This window comes from Salvia splendens, chromosome 15 (assembly GCF_004379255.2).
Source record: "Salvia splendens isolate huo1 chromosome 15, SspV2, whole genome shotgun sequence".
NCBI lineage: Eukaryota > Viridiplantae > Streptophyta > Magnoliopsida > Lamiales > Lamiaceae > Salvia > Salvia splendens.
In genome coordinates this window covers 11,040,918-11,055,847 of record NC_056046.1, presented here as the reverse complement: position 1 = coordinate 11,055,847, position 14,930 = coordinate 11,040,918, and the positions used below count along the sequence as shown (strand labels likewise).

Genomic DNA, 14,930 nt, shown 5'->3' with positions numbered 1-14,930 from the left:
TGGAATGATTAGGTATTTTGATTTATTTATCTTTGCCAAAAAAAGACTAAAGATTTCCACACACTCGGCCAGCGCCCTCTCTCACTCTCTCCCATCTTCTCTTCTGCAATTAAACTAAAATTAGTTCGAGATTTGACACTGAAATCCCTCTCTCTATCATTCCGTTTCTATAAATACCGCAAACCAACCCCCATTTCTGTATGAACCAACCGCAGTGATTCCTTCTCCTTTAATTTGTATATCTCCGTTGTAAAAGCAGCATTTTTTTGTGGCTTCAGATTCTAACTCTGTTTCAACAAGTAAACAAAAGGCAACAAGTTATTCCTTCCCCTTTCCCAATTCCATTTTATTTCTTCAATAATTTTTTCCATATATTCACTAATTGGAGACAGAATCTGCATGCTATACAGGAATGGAAGATCACAATCAGATTAGCGCTCTACAGAAACATGTTATGTTCTTCGATCGAAATAACGACGGCGTTATTTACCCCTCCGAAACTTTTGAAGGTTTCTCTCTCTCTCTCTCTTAATTCTCTCTATCTGTGAGTTTTATGGTGAAATTAGTGGTGTGTTGATGGGGATGAGTTGTTGATTTGTTCAGGATTTCGAGCAATTGGAGCGGGGATATCGTTGTCCTCCGTCGCCGCTTTCTTCATAAACGTCGGCCTCAGCCGGAAAACGAGACCGGTAAAATCCCTTACTGATATTTCGGTGAATCTGTGTTTTTGTTGAGGCTTTAATATTTAAATCACGGTAGATTTGTTGCCGATTGGACCGTTTCTACTTTCTACTAAGATTTTTTTACCGATTTTAAAATAGGGATTTTCATTCTTCCTAAAATGCAGGACCCTAAAATCACACCCTAAATGCCCAAAATACACTTTTTTTTTTAATTTCATAAATGTTTGGGGTCAATATTTGTCAGAAATTTGGTTTTATTAGTATACTGTCTACCCGGTCTAGTTTTGGAACCACACCCATCAACATGTGTGATACACATAGTTCGGCGAAATAATCTTATTTAATGCTCCTCACCGCGAAAAATAGTCAAATTTACGTAGAAACTCCCCTTTCTCCTTTACCAACTTTTTTTCCTTACATTTCTTATTTTACCAAAAATTATTAAAACTCGTTGATCAAAGAGACTTTTTTTATAAACAGAAGAGTATGGAATTAATAAAATATAAAAGAAAAAAAATAAAATAAGTCAAGTAAAAAGAGAAAGAAGAAAATATGAAATAGAAGAGAGAGATAAAATAGTCCGTATTAAATTAGATGTGAGTAATAAATTGATAGTATTAAGTTTCCATTTTTAGTATGTGACGGGGGAGGAGTAATCATTTCAATAATGGAATAAATTGGAAATTTTGTTAATCTTGCAACTTTAAAAAATACATAAGTTATATCAGGACTTTAAATGTTGTCCTATGGCATGTGTTAATGATGTGGCATCGTTTAAATAGTTGGACATTTTGTCTATATAATATTTTTCTGAATGCCATATCATATATAATTTCCCTCAACTTTGAAATTATGAGACAATTGATAATAATGTCAACATTATTATATAATCGGTTATCTTCAAAAGATGTGGAATTGACTAGAAATTAACTAAATTTAGTTATTTTTCTAAAAATTTGCTCTAAATAATTACATTGTGTTTTGTAGGGCTCCATCACACGAATGCTATATTTAAATGTTATTGTGTTCATATAGTATTTTATAACTGTTACATCACATATAATTTTTCCTAAATTTGTGATTATGAGACAATTAATAAGAATGTTAACATTATTATATAATCGGTCATTTTTAAAAGACATGGTGTTAATAAGAAATCAACCAGATTCGTGATCTTTCCTACCATTTGTCATAAATATTTAAACAATACAGTTAGTAGTATGAATCATTTAAAAGACTTCCCCAATTTGAAAATACGTAAGTGAAAGGAGAACATAAAATTAGTTTTTTAGGTAGAAGTTAGAACTAATAGTCTGGTACATTACACCCATCATTAAATATAGTAATCATAGTAAATTCCACTTTTACCTTCCAACACAAATGGAAACGACACACCTCGCTTCAAGTTTAAAGCGAAGGCCAAAAGTAGAATCGCATGCCAATTAGAAATGATACGAGGCCGATATTTCTTGGCCCTTCTCTCATCCTTTTATTTTTTATCTGAATATGTTTTTAGATATTATGTACGGAGTATGCTATATGGAGATGTATACTCTTATGATTGACAATACATACGATTGAGTAATGAGTGAATTGCACCAAATGACCCTAACTTTTGCATTTACCCTAACAAAAAAAATAACACCAGAGGGGCTTAACGTTAAATATAATCACGAATCATGTTTTTTAGCCACTTTTCGGACGAAAATGCCCAAATAGCTTGAAGGGCATTTTTGACAATCCCTAAATTTGCTGACATATGAATTCTGTCACATTTCTGTCAGTATCTTCTTAAGTGATTTCCTAATAAGTTCTGGTACTTCATACATGATTAAAGTTTTGTCAATATTTGTACAAAAAAAAATTCTTTTCCCTCTATTTCTAGTTAGTGGTAACAATATAGTACTTATCATGTAGGAAATTCATTGAGAAACAAAAATATGGAAAAGTGAAGTTATTTATGCAATAAAATCCGAATCAATAATACACATAATAAAAATATTTCACATTTAATTAAATGATACGATAATTATTTTATTGAAAACATTGACATTTAAAATATTATTTCATTATATATCATCGAACTAATTTGTTACTCTAAGCCTAACTTTAAGACGATTTTTATGATTGATATTTTATTGATGTTTTAATTTAGCTCAAACTGAAATTTTTAACATCATATAACATTCAATCTTTAGATATAAATTTGCATAGTTTCTTGCCATTCATGATAAAATTGAAACGTGAGTAATATTTGTAAAAAAATTCAAGCATGTGATATTAGCTATTTAATCCTTCAAGATTTTTTATTAACAATAGTATTTGAAATAAGACAATGTAAATTTATAAATTAATACTGCAAAATTAGGATATTTTCATAATAAATAAAATTGATCCATAAATCAATGTAAATAAAATAAATTACGGGAAATAAAAATACTGAAAAATACCAGAAAATGAGTTTTATAAGGAAGAAATGGTCTCATTTTATTATGTTCATATTAATTAATGCAGATAATGATAAATATGTATAATATAAAAAAAATTAGAATGTGTAAATAATGATAAAATTTTAATTACGTATGAAGTACAAAAACTTATTAGAAGATTACATAAGAAGTTGTTGACAAAAATGTGGCAGAAATCACATGTCAGCAATATAATGGAGTGACAAAAATGCCCTTTTAGGGCCTGAGGGTGTTTTGGTCCGAAAAAATATGATTCGTGATTATATTTAACGTTAGGCCCCTCTGGTGCTATTTTTTTTTTGTTAGGGGTCACTGGTGTAACAAGTGCAAAAGTTAGGGTCATTTGGTGCAGTTCACTCTTGAGTATTTTTATTATGATTTTAAGGATTTCTTCAATCCTAGCCAATATCATTTAAGTTTGTCGAATCAAATTAAGGTGTTTAGGAAACCTTATTTTCTTATCCATCATAGCAAATGATAGTAATAATTTTTTTGAGGCGTTGTAAATTATAATATCAATTATGAATAATACATTTTCCTAAATATTTTAAGTAGTAATTTATATCTTAGGCATGCGTTTGTAGTTGGCTATGAGATATTCAAGAGTTGTAGAGAAGAAATGGAGACATAATTGTAGAAAAAGTGAGAGATACTGAGAAGGGACCCATAGAATGAGAGATGGCGACAATTAGAAAAGTGATTTTGATCTTCTAGCTAAATTTCTTATCGAACACCAGACAAATATTTATGCACTATAAAAATCTGGGAAAATATCCCCATACACTCAAAATCAAATCAAATCCCAACAAAACATTGAAATAAATCATACTCCATCATTCGGATTGTCAGCCCACTTCATGCATAAAATTGCAAATATAATACTTTTAAGTATAAAATATCTGTATCAGAATATCATAGAATACTAATAAATATAATAGTATATAATATAAAATATCTGTATCAGAATATCACAGAAAGCAACAAGATATAGCGTGGGTGCATATGTCCATAACAAAAAATGTATTACTAGAAGCTATTAAAGAAGTTAGGAAGAACATTTTTTAAACACAGTTTAGGTGTATAACCATTTTTTAAATAGTTTTAATTTAAGACATGTGTGATTGCATAAGTTGATAACCATAACTTCCATTTATCATGACTTGTTATATTCATTATATGAGAGCTATTTGAATTTTCACTTTTGTGACGAGTTAAACTGCTTATGATTGCGAAAGACAAAATCCACTTAGTTCACAAGTTCTATATTATCATACGTTGCTAAAAAAATTGTCATCTCAACCTTGTCATGAATGGACCTTTTAGTATTACTGTTTGTGATCTTCAAGGTGCAAGGATAGATATATTGTGAGGGTTTTACTAGTTACTTTCTTTTGGTAGTGAATAATCTAGAAGCCACAAATGGAAAATGAAATTATGGTATTGTGTTGGTTTACTGGATGCAGGGGCAACCCTTCTCTTTTCATTTTCCAATTGAGGTGAAAAACATCAAACTGGCAAAGCATACTAGTGATTCTGGTGTCTATGACAAAGAAGGAAGGTACACTTCTCCTTCTTATTCTTTACATGAATACTATAAGTCAAGACACTTTAATGATTTCATAAGTCTTCACATGGGATATTATTCTAAATTCTAGCTTGGATGTTTTAACAATCATTACAAGCATTTTTTTTTCTAATCAAGATTTACTGCCTTTAGCAAAGAAGTAGTAGTATAATTTTGTATTGATCAAATGATGGTTTGATAATGCAAGTGGAATATATTTTATTATAAGCTTAAGACAAATTGAGGAGGCAAACAAAAGAAATTTTATAGTGCTTGATGACCATGATTCCTTTGCATGCAATGACTAGTGACATGCAATACTTTCTTGATCATAGTTTATAGGGAGTTCCGCTTGGGATATGATTTCCTTATCATCACTACTATAAAGTCAGAATCTCATTTTTTATACTCCATATCTTTATGTATTTTCTCCAATGATAATTTAGTAGGAGTAATTTTTTAGTACTCAATAAAGTATTCAAACCCTTAACTTTTTCATGTGTTGCACTATATCAATCAAACATATATCTGTATGGAAAACAGAGAAATATGGGTGTCTTATGCTGGTATTCTTGATTTCACTTGGAAGGTTTGTTTCTGAAAAGTTTGAGGAGATATTTGCAAAGCATGCCCTTACGCAACGACAAGCCTTGACTGCAGAAGAGTTGCAAAAGTTCATGAAATCCAACAGGGAGCCAAAGGACTATGGTGGATGGTACATTTTTTCAAATCTTTTCTCATTTGTCAAGCAATGGAGTAATGTGCAATAACAATGGGTTTGTGTGTACAGGTTGGCTGGTTACACAGAGTGGAAGATACTGCATTACCTTTGCAAGGACGAACACGGGATGCTGCACAAAGACACAATAAGAGCTGCTTATGATGGATCCCTCTTCCAGAAAATGGCTGATGAGAAAGCATCTAAGAAGAAAAAGTAAATATTCATTTCCATGGATGAGTAGCTTAAAACTGTAATCTTCTTTTTATTTGGTATTTCATTCAGTAAATGAACAGGTGTTTAGTTATACAAGTACATTTTTTTCTTTTTCAGCAGCACAATCCATGTTTGACGAACAAAAGATTTATAAGATCATCAGCCTTGATAACTTACGTCGACCTTCCCTCTCATCTCATCTCACCTCACCTCACCCTCGGGTTTCGACATTGATGTCTTCTTCACCATGTTGATATAACACCAACTGATGCATCTGTTATTTGTTTTTTTTTTGTGTTGTTTTAAAAGATATACTTTGTGTGTTTGTAAATTGTATTTTGTGAGGAATGTAAAATTTGTTATATTGTGTTTCTGTATGAATTCGAAGTTGTAATTGGCCTATTCTGCATTGAAGATGTTTTATTCTAGTAGTTGTGTAATTTCTCCTGAAACTACTATGTTTAGTGCTTTTTTATAGTAGACAAAATCTTGAGATTTTATTTTGAGTTTATATCCACGACACAACAATCATTAGCTGGTCCCTTGAACTTATATTCATACTGACACATGCCAGACTCGAATAAAATACGATGAATAGATTAATAGAATATAGATAATACTTTATCCATTAAAAAAAATAGATAAAGTCATAAATGACATGAATTTTTATGTGCAATTAGTAAAGTAAGAAGAGAAAGAGAAAATGTGGTTGATGTAATGTTAGTGGATTGTGAGGTTCATAATTTGAAACTATTCATTTTAGACTTGTCTATTTTTTTGGCCTAGTCTGCATCTGATTGCATGCTTTTGAAAATCCTTAGTTAGATCATATAGAAACTGAATATTCAATATTTCACCACCCTGCAATATATATGCACTTTCAATAAAGATTAAAAAAGGAATATATAGAGATAGGGGAGACTGGGTTGACCCAACTATAGATATCCCATCACTTGACCTTTTTTCTATAAAAGTACTTGTCTTTTGGGTTGATTATCTATCAATGCTAAAAATTTAATAAAAGAATTAAATAGTGGTATAATATGGAAATAAATCTATACATTTGAGACTTTAAAAAAAGAAGCAAACCTATATAATTGGGACCAAGAGAGTAAATTCTTTCCTCCAAATAGTAAAATAAAAACACTCTCGCCAACTTGTGTTTTCTACAACAGAATGGTGTTTTCGTGATTTCATTATAAATTTTTGCAGGGATGAATTTCTTTAATAAGTAATATGATGCATGGAAATTGATTTCTTAACATGAATGTAGTTTATTGGTCATAATTTCTTAGGTATCTGAAGTTCAACTCAAAAGTCAAAACTAGTTTCTTTTCATTATTGTTCCTTTTTTTGATAGGTGAAATTATTTCAATAGGAATAATTCTAGCCAAATACTGCCAAATAATAAAGTAATTAAGATTGCGATCTTTTTATCTCTACTTTTTTTTTTCTTGAACTTTTAAATATGCAAAGTTGAAAGGAATATATATTTAGCAGCATCAACTATCCTTTCTACTTTCAAAAGGCTGAGTATGAGGTTGCGGCCCAGTAGCTTATTTTTGTGCAGTGAATGTATGAATGTGTGTTAGGGGTATTTTTAACAACCATTTTAATAGAATATTTTAGCACTTATATAGATAATAAAATTTTGTCTTTGAGTTGCAAAAATTGTAAGCGTTTGTCGTGTACGAATAAAGAAATTATGTCTCGACATTTGAATTTATTGAGATATTGATAAGACTATAAGAAATTAGGCATCTTCCAAAATCTTGACCCACTATATAAAATACAAAACTTGACCCACTATATAAAATACAAAACTTGACCCACTATATAAAATACAAAACTTGACCCAAAGATAGCTGCTCCTCAAATTAATCCTCTAATTTTTCTTCCCTTTTTATGTCTTATTTTCTACTTTTCTGCAATATATTCTTTCCCTCCCACTTGACACATTTTCGTTTTTTATATCTCACTTAAAATTATACATTTCCAAAAATAAAAACATATATCTCTATTTTATTTTCTCTCTAACTTAACATACTAACGACACTGCATAAAATCAAATGCCATAAAGTTCTATTTCAAATAAGACTGCTTGAGTAGTCTTTCGTAATTCATTCCATCGAAACTGACCTTTCATCATTTTACATAATCAGTTTAATTTCATAAATCATTACTTACATAATCAGTTTATAATCATAAATTATTACTAGATTATGTAATTTATATGAAACTTGAAATAATTTCAAAATTAATATTTATACAGAGTATCATTTCATACTAGTATATTAATTCAATTTTCTTAATAATTTTATTACACGTGATGATGGCAAAGTCGTAAAAGTGACATGACACTCGATATAACATCTTCCACATTGATGGATCCGCGAATTTCTGATGTTAGTAAAAGCTGGTAGAGAATGAAAACTACAACACACAGAATTTACGTGGTTCGATTTACTGAAGTAAATCTACGTCCACGGGAAGAAGGGAGGGCAAGATTGTATTGCTTGATCTGGGATTACAGCTTACAACACAGACTTGCTATATGATTTTATCTCTAGAGAGCTTCACCTCTTCTATCTGATCTAAGTTCTATTTATATCTTGAACTAAGATCGTGGCTTGCATCACCACCCTAAGTCGTGGATGTCGTGTAGGTCATGGCCTAAGATCGTGGATGTAGCGTAGGTCATGGCCTACGATCGTGGCCTGAGTTGACACCACGTGGTAGTGGGTGTGTTGGACATCCTGTATGGGTCCACTAACTCCTTGTTCGGTCGAATACTGAGACCGAACTGCTTTGGTTGCCGATCTGAGAGTAGAGCTTGATGCCGACCTGAGAGCAGAGCTTGATTGGATGGCTTTTACCGAGCTGTAGGCTGAGGCCGAACTCTTTGGTAATGCCGAACTCATACTCCTGCTTTGGTTGCCGATCTGAGAGTAGAGCTTGATGCCGACCTGAGAGCAGAGCTTGATAGGTTGGCTTTTACCGAGCTGTAGGCTGAGGCCGAACTCTTTGGTAATGCCGAACTCATACTCTTCCTTGGGCTTTGGGCTGATGGGCCGTCATTGCTGTTGGGCTTGTTTAGTACGCACCCCATCACTACCCCCCCCCCGAAAAGCGAAGTGAATCACTTCGGCGAAGCGAGTCACTTCGGCATTCTGGAAAAGGGTACGGGGGAGGCTGAAGTCAGGGGACGTGCCCTGCGCGTGACTGCATTAAATGCGGCATTAAATGCGACAGTAAAATCCGGCCGTCGAATCCTGAAAAGGTGGAATATGAAACGGTGCGATGATTTGAAATCTTTTCCAAATCTGATAAATACCGCCTTTCTTCATCATTTGAACACCTTTGCTATTGGCTTCTTCTGCACTCTCTATCTTTTGCGTGAAAAATTTCCTTCCGCTTTCAAAAATTTCCTCAGGATTTCTTCAAACTTTCAAAGAGTAAGAACCATGTCTGCTTCTTCTTCGTCTGAGTCTGGTAGCGGTAGAAAAGGGGGTAAGGGGTCTTCTAGCCGGAAAGAATCCGGGGAGAAGACCGTAGAGTATTTTCACAGTATCTTGAGTAAGGATACTGTGATATCCCTTTACGAAAAATACTCTTTTCCTGGGGGGAAGGCGGTGGTACCTGACGGTGATCATAGGGCTGACTCCCCGCCGGAGGGTTACGCCACCGTGTACGAGGCCTGCTTAGAATGCGGGCTTCGTTTCCCCCTCCCTTCTGCCTTTATAGATTTACTAGATTTTTTTCAGCTTCCTTTAGGCCAGGTGACTCCGAACTCTTGGAGGCACTTGTCGGCCTTCGCTGCCGAACTCCGTAGGTTAGGAAGGGATTTGTCTTTGAAGACGATCCTTAAATTCTTTCAATTTAAGAGGAAGGGGTCTTGGTTTTACTTGATCCCTGTACAGCCCTTTAGAGCCTTTTGTAAAACGAAGTGGCCGAAGTGGCAAAACCGCTTCTTCTACTATGATAGGACCGCGGCTCCTAGTTTTCCCTGGAGGGGGCCGAAGTCCGTTATCCGTCATCCTCGGCCTGAACCGTTGGACGAGCTCGATGGCGAGCTCAACAAGATTCCCATAGTTAGGAAACAATACACGGAGTCTGAGCTCGTCAAGGGCGACGTCGTGTTCGACATCTCGTCTTCGGACGAAGAGGCCGAGGGTGAGGATTTTTCTTTATCTTTATGCTCTACTGCTTTAACGAAGAAAACTAACCTTGCTTTCTTGCTTTTTGGCAGTGTATATGCTGAACAAAGCTATCCGAAAGTCCTCCGAGCTTGTGGAGCCGGAGAGGCAGAGAGCCCCTCGCTCGGCGTCTGAAGCCGAGAAGAATCCGAAGAGGCAAAAAACCTCTTCTTCGGATCCGAAAGAGCCGGAGCCGTCTTCGGCTAAAGGGAAGGGGAAATTTCATGAGTCCCCAAAAGTGCCGGGGAAAGAGCTGGTCATCTCCGAGGTGGTTGCAGACATCCCGGAACACGTCCCTGAGCCTTTTCAATGGCCGACGAATTTTGTGGAGGTAAGCTTTCTGACTCGGCTTCTTTTCCACATTTTTTGATGGCCATTCTGTTGAGTTTTTTTTTTTTTTTTTTTTTCTTGTTCATCTTCAGAGAGCCAAGCTCGTCTCCGTGGAGCTCTCCAAAGCATCCCACGACTACGAGGAGATGCAGAAGGAGTTGCATCTTGCTCGTAGTCTGGCCGAACAGGCTGAGGCCAAATTTGAGAGGGCCCGAGCTGCTAGGATCTCGGCTCAGGAGGAAGCTCGGTCAGCCAAAAACCAGCTGATCATCCTGCGAGAGCAGACGAAGCTCCGGGAGGCTCAGAAGGAGGCAGCCGATGTGGCTGCCCAGGGGGAGGCTCTCCGTGTTTACACGGAGAAACTCTTTTTGAGCAGCCAGTTCTCGGCCTTTGTCGGTAGTCTGGTAAGGCTAATTACCGATAAGGGCGAGCAGGGGGCCGACGTCGTGCTGCCTCTGTACAGCCGAGAGATAGCAGCTCGGCTTCAGAATCTGCCGCTCCTTGAGGAGCTCGCTTCATCCTCGGTCCTGCTTTCTGCAGACCGAGTCCGGAGTTGTCGAGCTGATCGGGACGAGAACCTGGAGGCTATCTTTGCCTCCGTGGGACCCGTTTCACCCGCTTCGACTTACAACGGAGAGGGTGAGGCCGAGCCGCTGGAGCGGGAGGCCGAAGTCGATCAGGCCGGGCATCCGGAGAAGGAAGCCGATCAGGAGGCGGAGGCGAGGCCGGCAGGAGGCGAGGCTGAGGCTGAGGTAGCCCAGGAGAAAGAAGCTGTACCAGACCGAGGAGCCGGAGACGAAGCTGGCGGAGTATGATTTCGTCTCCCTTCTCTTAGTCTAGTTTCTTCCTTGTAAAATGGCCTTGAAGCCCTAGTGTAAAAAATTTTCCTTGTGAATGAAAAATTCTCTACACTTGTCTTCGTATAGCTTTTCGTACTCGCCTTTATTCCTGTTGTATTTTACTATCTGCTCGGTACAGCTGCCGAACTAATATAGCTGCTTTGTACCCAAGGAGATGGAGATACTTCACTGGAAACGGCTGTACTCTTCGGCTTTGGACGAAGCTGAGAGAAGAGCTATAGCCGATCAGACGAAGAATGACGAGCTTCTGGCTCGTTTAGTGAAGCTGGAGGCCGATATCAAGGACTTAGAGTCCGATAAGAAAGATCTGGAGGCCGAGCTGAATACGGCCATTGCTGAGAGGACTGCGTATGAGGATTACATCCGTGTGCGCGGGGGAATGACCATATCAGATGTTCAGAGTCGAGTTGACGAACTGTGGGAGGAATATCATGTACTCCGTATGAACAATGTGCTGGAGAGCCCGGCTTGCCAACAAGTTGTGACATCACTGCGGCGTTGGGCTTCTCGGTACAACATTGTTCTTTCTCGGCGCCCCTCCATAGAAAGATTCCTTCGGCATATCGCGCCAACAGATGCTCGCACTCCAGATCAAACCTCTGGTTCCCTTGTTCAAAATCCTACTCCCAGCCAACAACGAACTCCGGAACAGCCGGAAACGTCAAGACGAGAACGGGCTCAGGAGCAACCGGAATCGTCAAGACAGGGACGGACTGAAATTCGCCGAGGAGTTGTGACTATGAGCGAGCAAGATCAGCAGATGCTTATTGCAGAGACTCTTCATCGCCGAGGTGTTAGGACTTCTCGGGCTCGGGGAAGAGGCGTTGGGTCGAGGATAGCATCTCGTCGACCTGCTTATTCTTCATCTGCTCGGAACAACCGAACTCGGCTTCCAGAGGATTTTGCAGATAGGTGGCTTAACTTCAGCAACCCTGGACAGTAGAATAGTCCTTTGTAATAGCGTAACGCCATTTTGTAGGGTAGCTAAGTTGTATGCCGAACAAGATTTGAAAAATGAAATTTTGTTTTCGCTTCTAACACTGTATTTACAGCTTAGCGAAAAAATTTCATCGTACTCGTCCTCGGTCTTATGAAGTAAACTTCTTTGACCGGACTTGGGCCTTGGTCTTATGAAGTAAACTTCTTTGACCGGACTTGGTCCTTGGTCTGATGAAATAAACATCTTTGACCGGACTCGTCTTTGGTCTGATGAAATAAACATCTTTGACCGGACTCGTCTTTGGTCTGATGAAATAAACATCTTTGACCGGACTCGTCTTTGGTCTGATGAAATAAACATCTTTGACCGGACTCGTCTTTGATCTGATGAAATAAACATCTTTGACCGGACTCGTCTTTGGTCTGATGAAATAAACATCTTTGACCGGACTTGGTTTGTGTTCTAATTTGGCGACTTTTGTCGCCGGGATCGAACTTTCCCTTGTCCTAATTCGGCGAGTTTTATCGCGTGGATCGGACTTTCCCTGTTAACCGAAGTGGTCTTATGCAGTAAACCTCTTTGACTAGACATGGTCGTCCCCGGTCTTATGAGGTAAACTTCTTTGACCGAACTTGGTCGTCCTAATTCGGCGAGGTTTATCGCGTGGATCGGACTTTCCCTTATTGCAGTTCGTTTCAGACGAAGTGCTTGTTAAGCTGAATCGCGGTCTTGTATCCTCCTTGGAAGCTTGGACTCACAATCGTTGGCTTATCGCAGTTCGTTTCAGACGGACTGCTTGTTAAGCTGAATTGTGGTCCTATATCCTCCGTAGAAGCTTGGACTCACAATAGTCTTTAATAATCGATCTAAAAAGGAGATCAGTCTTTAAAGAACGATATACCTTGGTACCATTTGTAAGAGACGACAAGCACATAGAGACAAAACACATAGAGAAAAAATGAAAAGGACGAAGGAAAAAAACTTTAAACCCTTTTTTTAAAAAAACGACAAGTAAAAGGTACAAGTAAAAAACAAACAAATAAAAACACATACCCCTATGACCGAACTAGACACGAGACGGACTGACCGGACTTTTGTCTCTTACAAGTGGAACTTCTTGAGGTTGGAGACGTGCCATGTTCGGGGTACTTGTTCTCCTGACATGTGAGTCAATTTATAAGACCCTTTGCCGAGGACTTCTGACACCCGATATGGACCCTCCCATGTGGGTTCGAGTTTGCCCAGCTTTTCTGCTCGGCTTACTTCGTTGTTTCTCAAGACGAGATCTCCCACTTGAAATTGAAGCTTTTTTACCCTTTGGTTATAATACCGGGCTACTTGCTCCTTATACTTGGCTGCTTTTATGCACGCCAATTCTCTTCTTTCTTCGGCGAGATCTAGTTCTGCTCTCAGTCCGTCGTCATTCATTTCTGAGGAGAAATTTAGAGTTCGGGGACTGGGTACGCCGATCTCCACCGGAATTACGGCTTCAGTGCCGTACACCAGGCTATACGGAGTTTCACCGTTGGAGGTTTTGGGTGTAGTTCGGTAGGACCATAGGACTTGAGGGAGATTTTCTACCCATTGTCCTTTGGCTTGTTCTAACCGAGCTTTTAACCCTTTCACCAGAATCCGGTTCGTTACTTCCGTTTGTCCGTTTGCTTGGGGATGGGAGACCGAAGTGAACCGCTGTTGAATGTTCAGCTCTTGGCACCAATTCTTGAACGTCTTGTCGGTGAACTGAGTCCCATTATCCGAGATGAGGATGTGGGGTATGCCAAATCGGCACACTATGTTCTTCCAGACGAAGTCCAATGCCTTTGAGCTCGTTATCGTAGCTAATGGTTCAGCCTCCACCCACTTCGTGAAGTAGTCCACGGCAACGATAAGGAATTTCATTTGCCGAGGAGCTTGAGGAAGTGGTCCCACTATGTCTATGCCCCATTGCATGAAAGGCCAAGGGCTTTGCATAGTGTATAGATCGGTCTGCGGCATCCTTGGGACATTTGCATGAATTTGGCACTTCGTACACTTCTTGACGAGCTGCACTGCCTCTTGTACCATGGTTGGCCAATAATATCCCCATCTCAGAACTTTTTTAGCTAAAGCTCTGGCTCCGATGTGGCTACCGCACGATCCTTCATGAACTTCTCTGAGGATGTAGTCCGTCTCTTCTGGTCCTACGCACCGCAATAACGGCTGGAGGTAAGACTTTCTAAAGAGGACTCCTTCATGAAGTTCGTACCGAAGAGCTCGGCACGTGATCTTCCGAGCTTCTCTCTTATCCTCGGGCAATTGTCCTTGATCCAGATACTGCAAGATCGGCGTCATCCAGTTCGGCGAGCTGGATACTGAATGTACCTCGGCTTCATCAATGCTTCGATGCATTAATTCTTCCGCCTTTGAGCTCGGATCTGAGGCCAACTTACTTAAGGCATCTGCTCGGCTATTTTCCGCTCTGGGAATGCGGATTATCCGAAAATAGGAGAAACTTCGGCTGATGCTTTGCGCTTTGTCCAAATACTTCTTCATTCTCTCGTCACGAGCTTCACTTGTACCCAACATGTGATTTACTATGACTTGTGAATCACAATGGACTTTGAGAGATTTGACGAGCAGACTTTGCGCTAACTGGAGTCCGGCCAGGAGGGCTTCGTACTCGGCTTCATTATTAGTAGTGGGGAATAGGAAACGAAGTGAGTAGGTTACCTCGTGTCCGTCGGGAGCGACAAGTAAAATACCAGCTCCACTTCCCATCTTGTTTGAAGCTCCATCTACGAATCCGCTCCAGCAGTCCGGCGGCTCTACTTCGGATTCCAAGGGCTGTGCTAGTTCGGCATTGGCAGAATTCTTCTGTTCGGCAATAACAGGAATTGCTTGATCGAACTTCGCTTCTGCAAGAAAATCCGCCAAGGCTTGTCCCTTGATGGCTTTCCGAGGTAGATATTCAATTGT

General features: G+C 38.7%; 1 protein-coding gene across 6 annotated transcripts; it reads left to right on the top strand.

Moving 5' to 3' along the window:
- The first annotated feature begins 46 nt into the window (after positions 1–46).
- On the top strand, positions 47–6,077 carry LOC121766324 (probable peroxygenase 4). 6 transcript variants are annotated; one of them, XM_042162587.1, is made up of 7 exons: positions 47–299; positions 411–509; positions 604–689; positions 4,615–4,709; positions 5,305–5,430; positions 5,506–5,649; positions 5,767–6,077. In XM_042162587.1, exons 2-7 carry the CDS (start codon positions 413–415, stop codon positions 5,783–5,785), a joined length of 567 nt encoding a protein of 188 aa, XP_042018521.1. In that variant the 5' UTR covers positions 47–299; positions 411–412; the 3' UTR covers positions 5,786–6,077. The 6 variants fall into 6 exon arrangements, with proteins under 6 accessions (XP_042018521.1, XP_042018522.1, XP_042018519.1 ...); XM_042162588.1 differs by having other exon boundaries at positions 47–310; positions 5,770–6,077; XM_042162585.1 differs by having other exon boundaries at positions 47–310; positions 393–509.
- Positions 6,078–14,930: the final 8,853 nt, after the last annotated feature.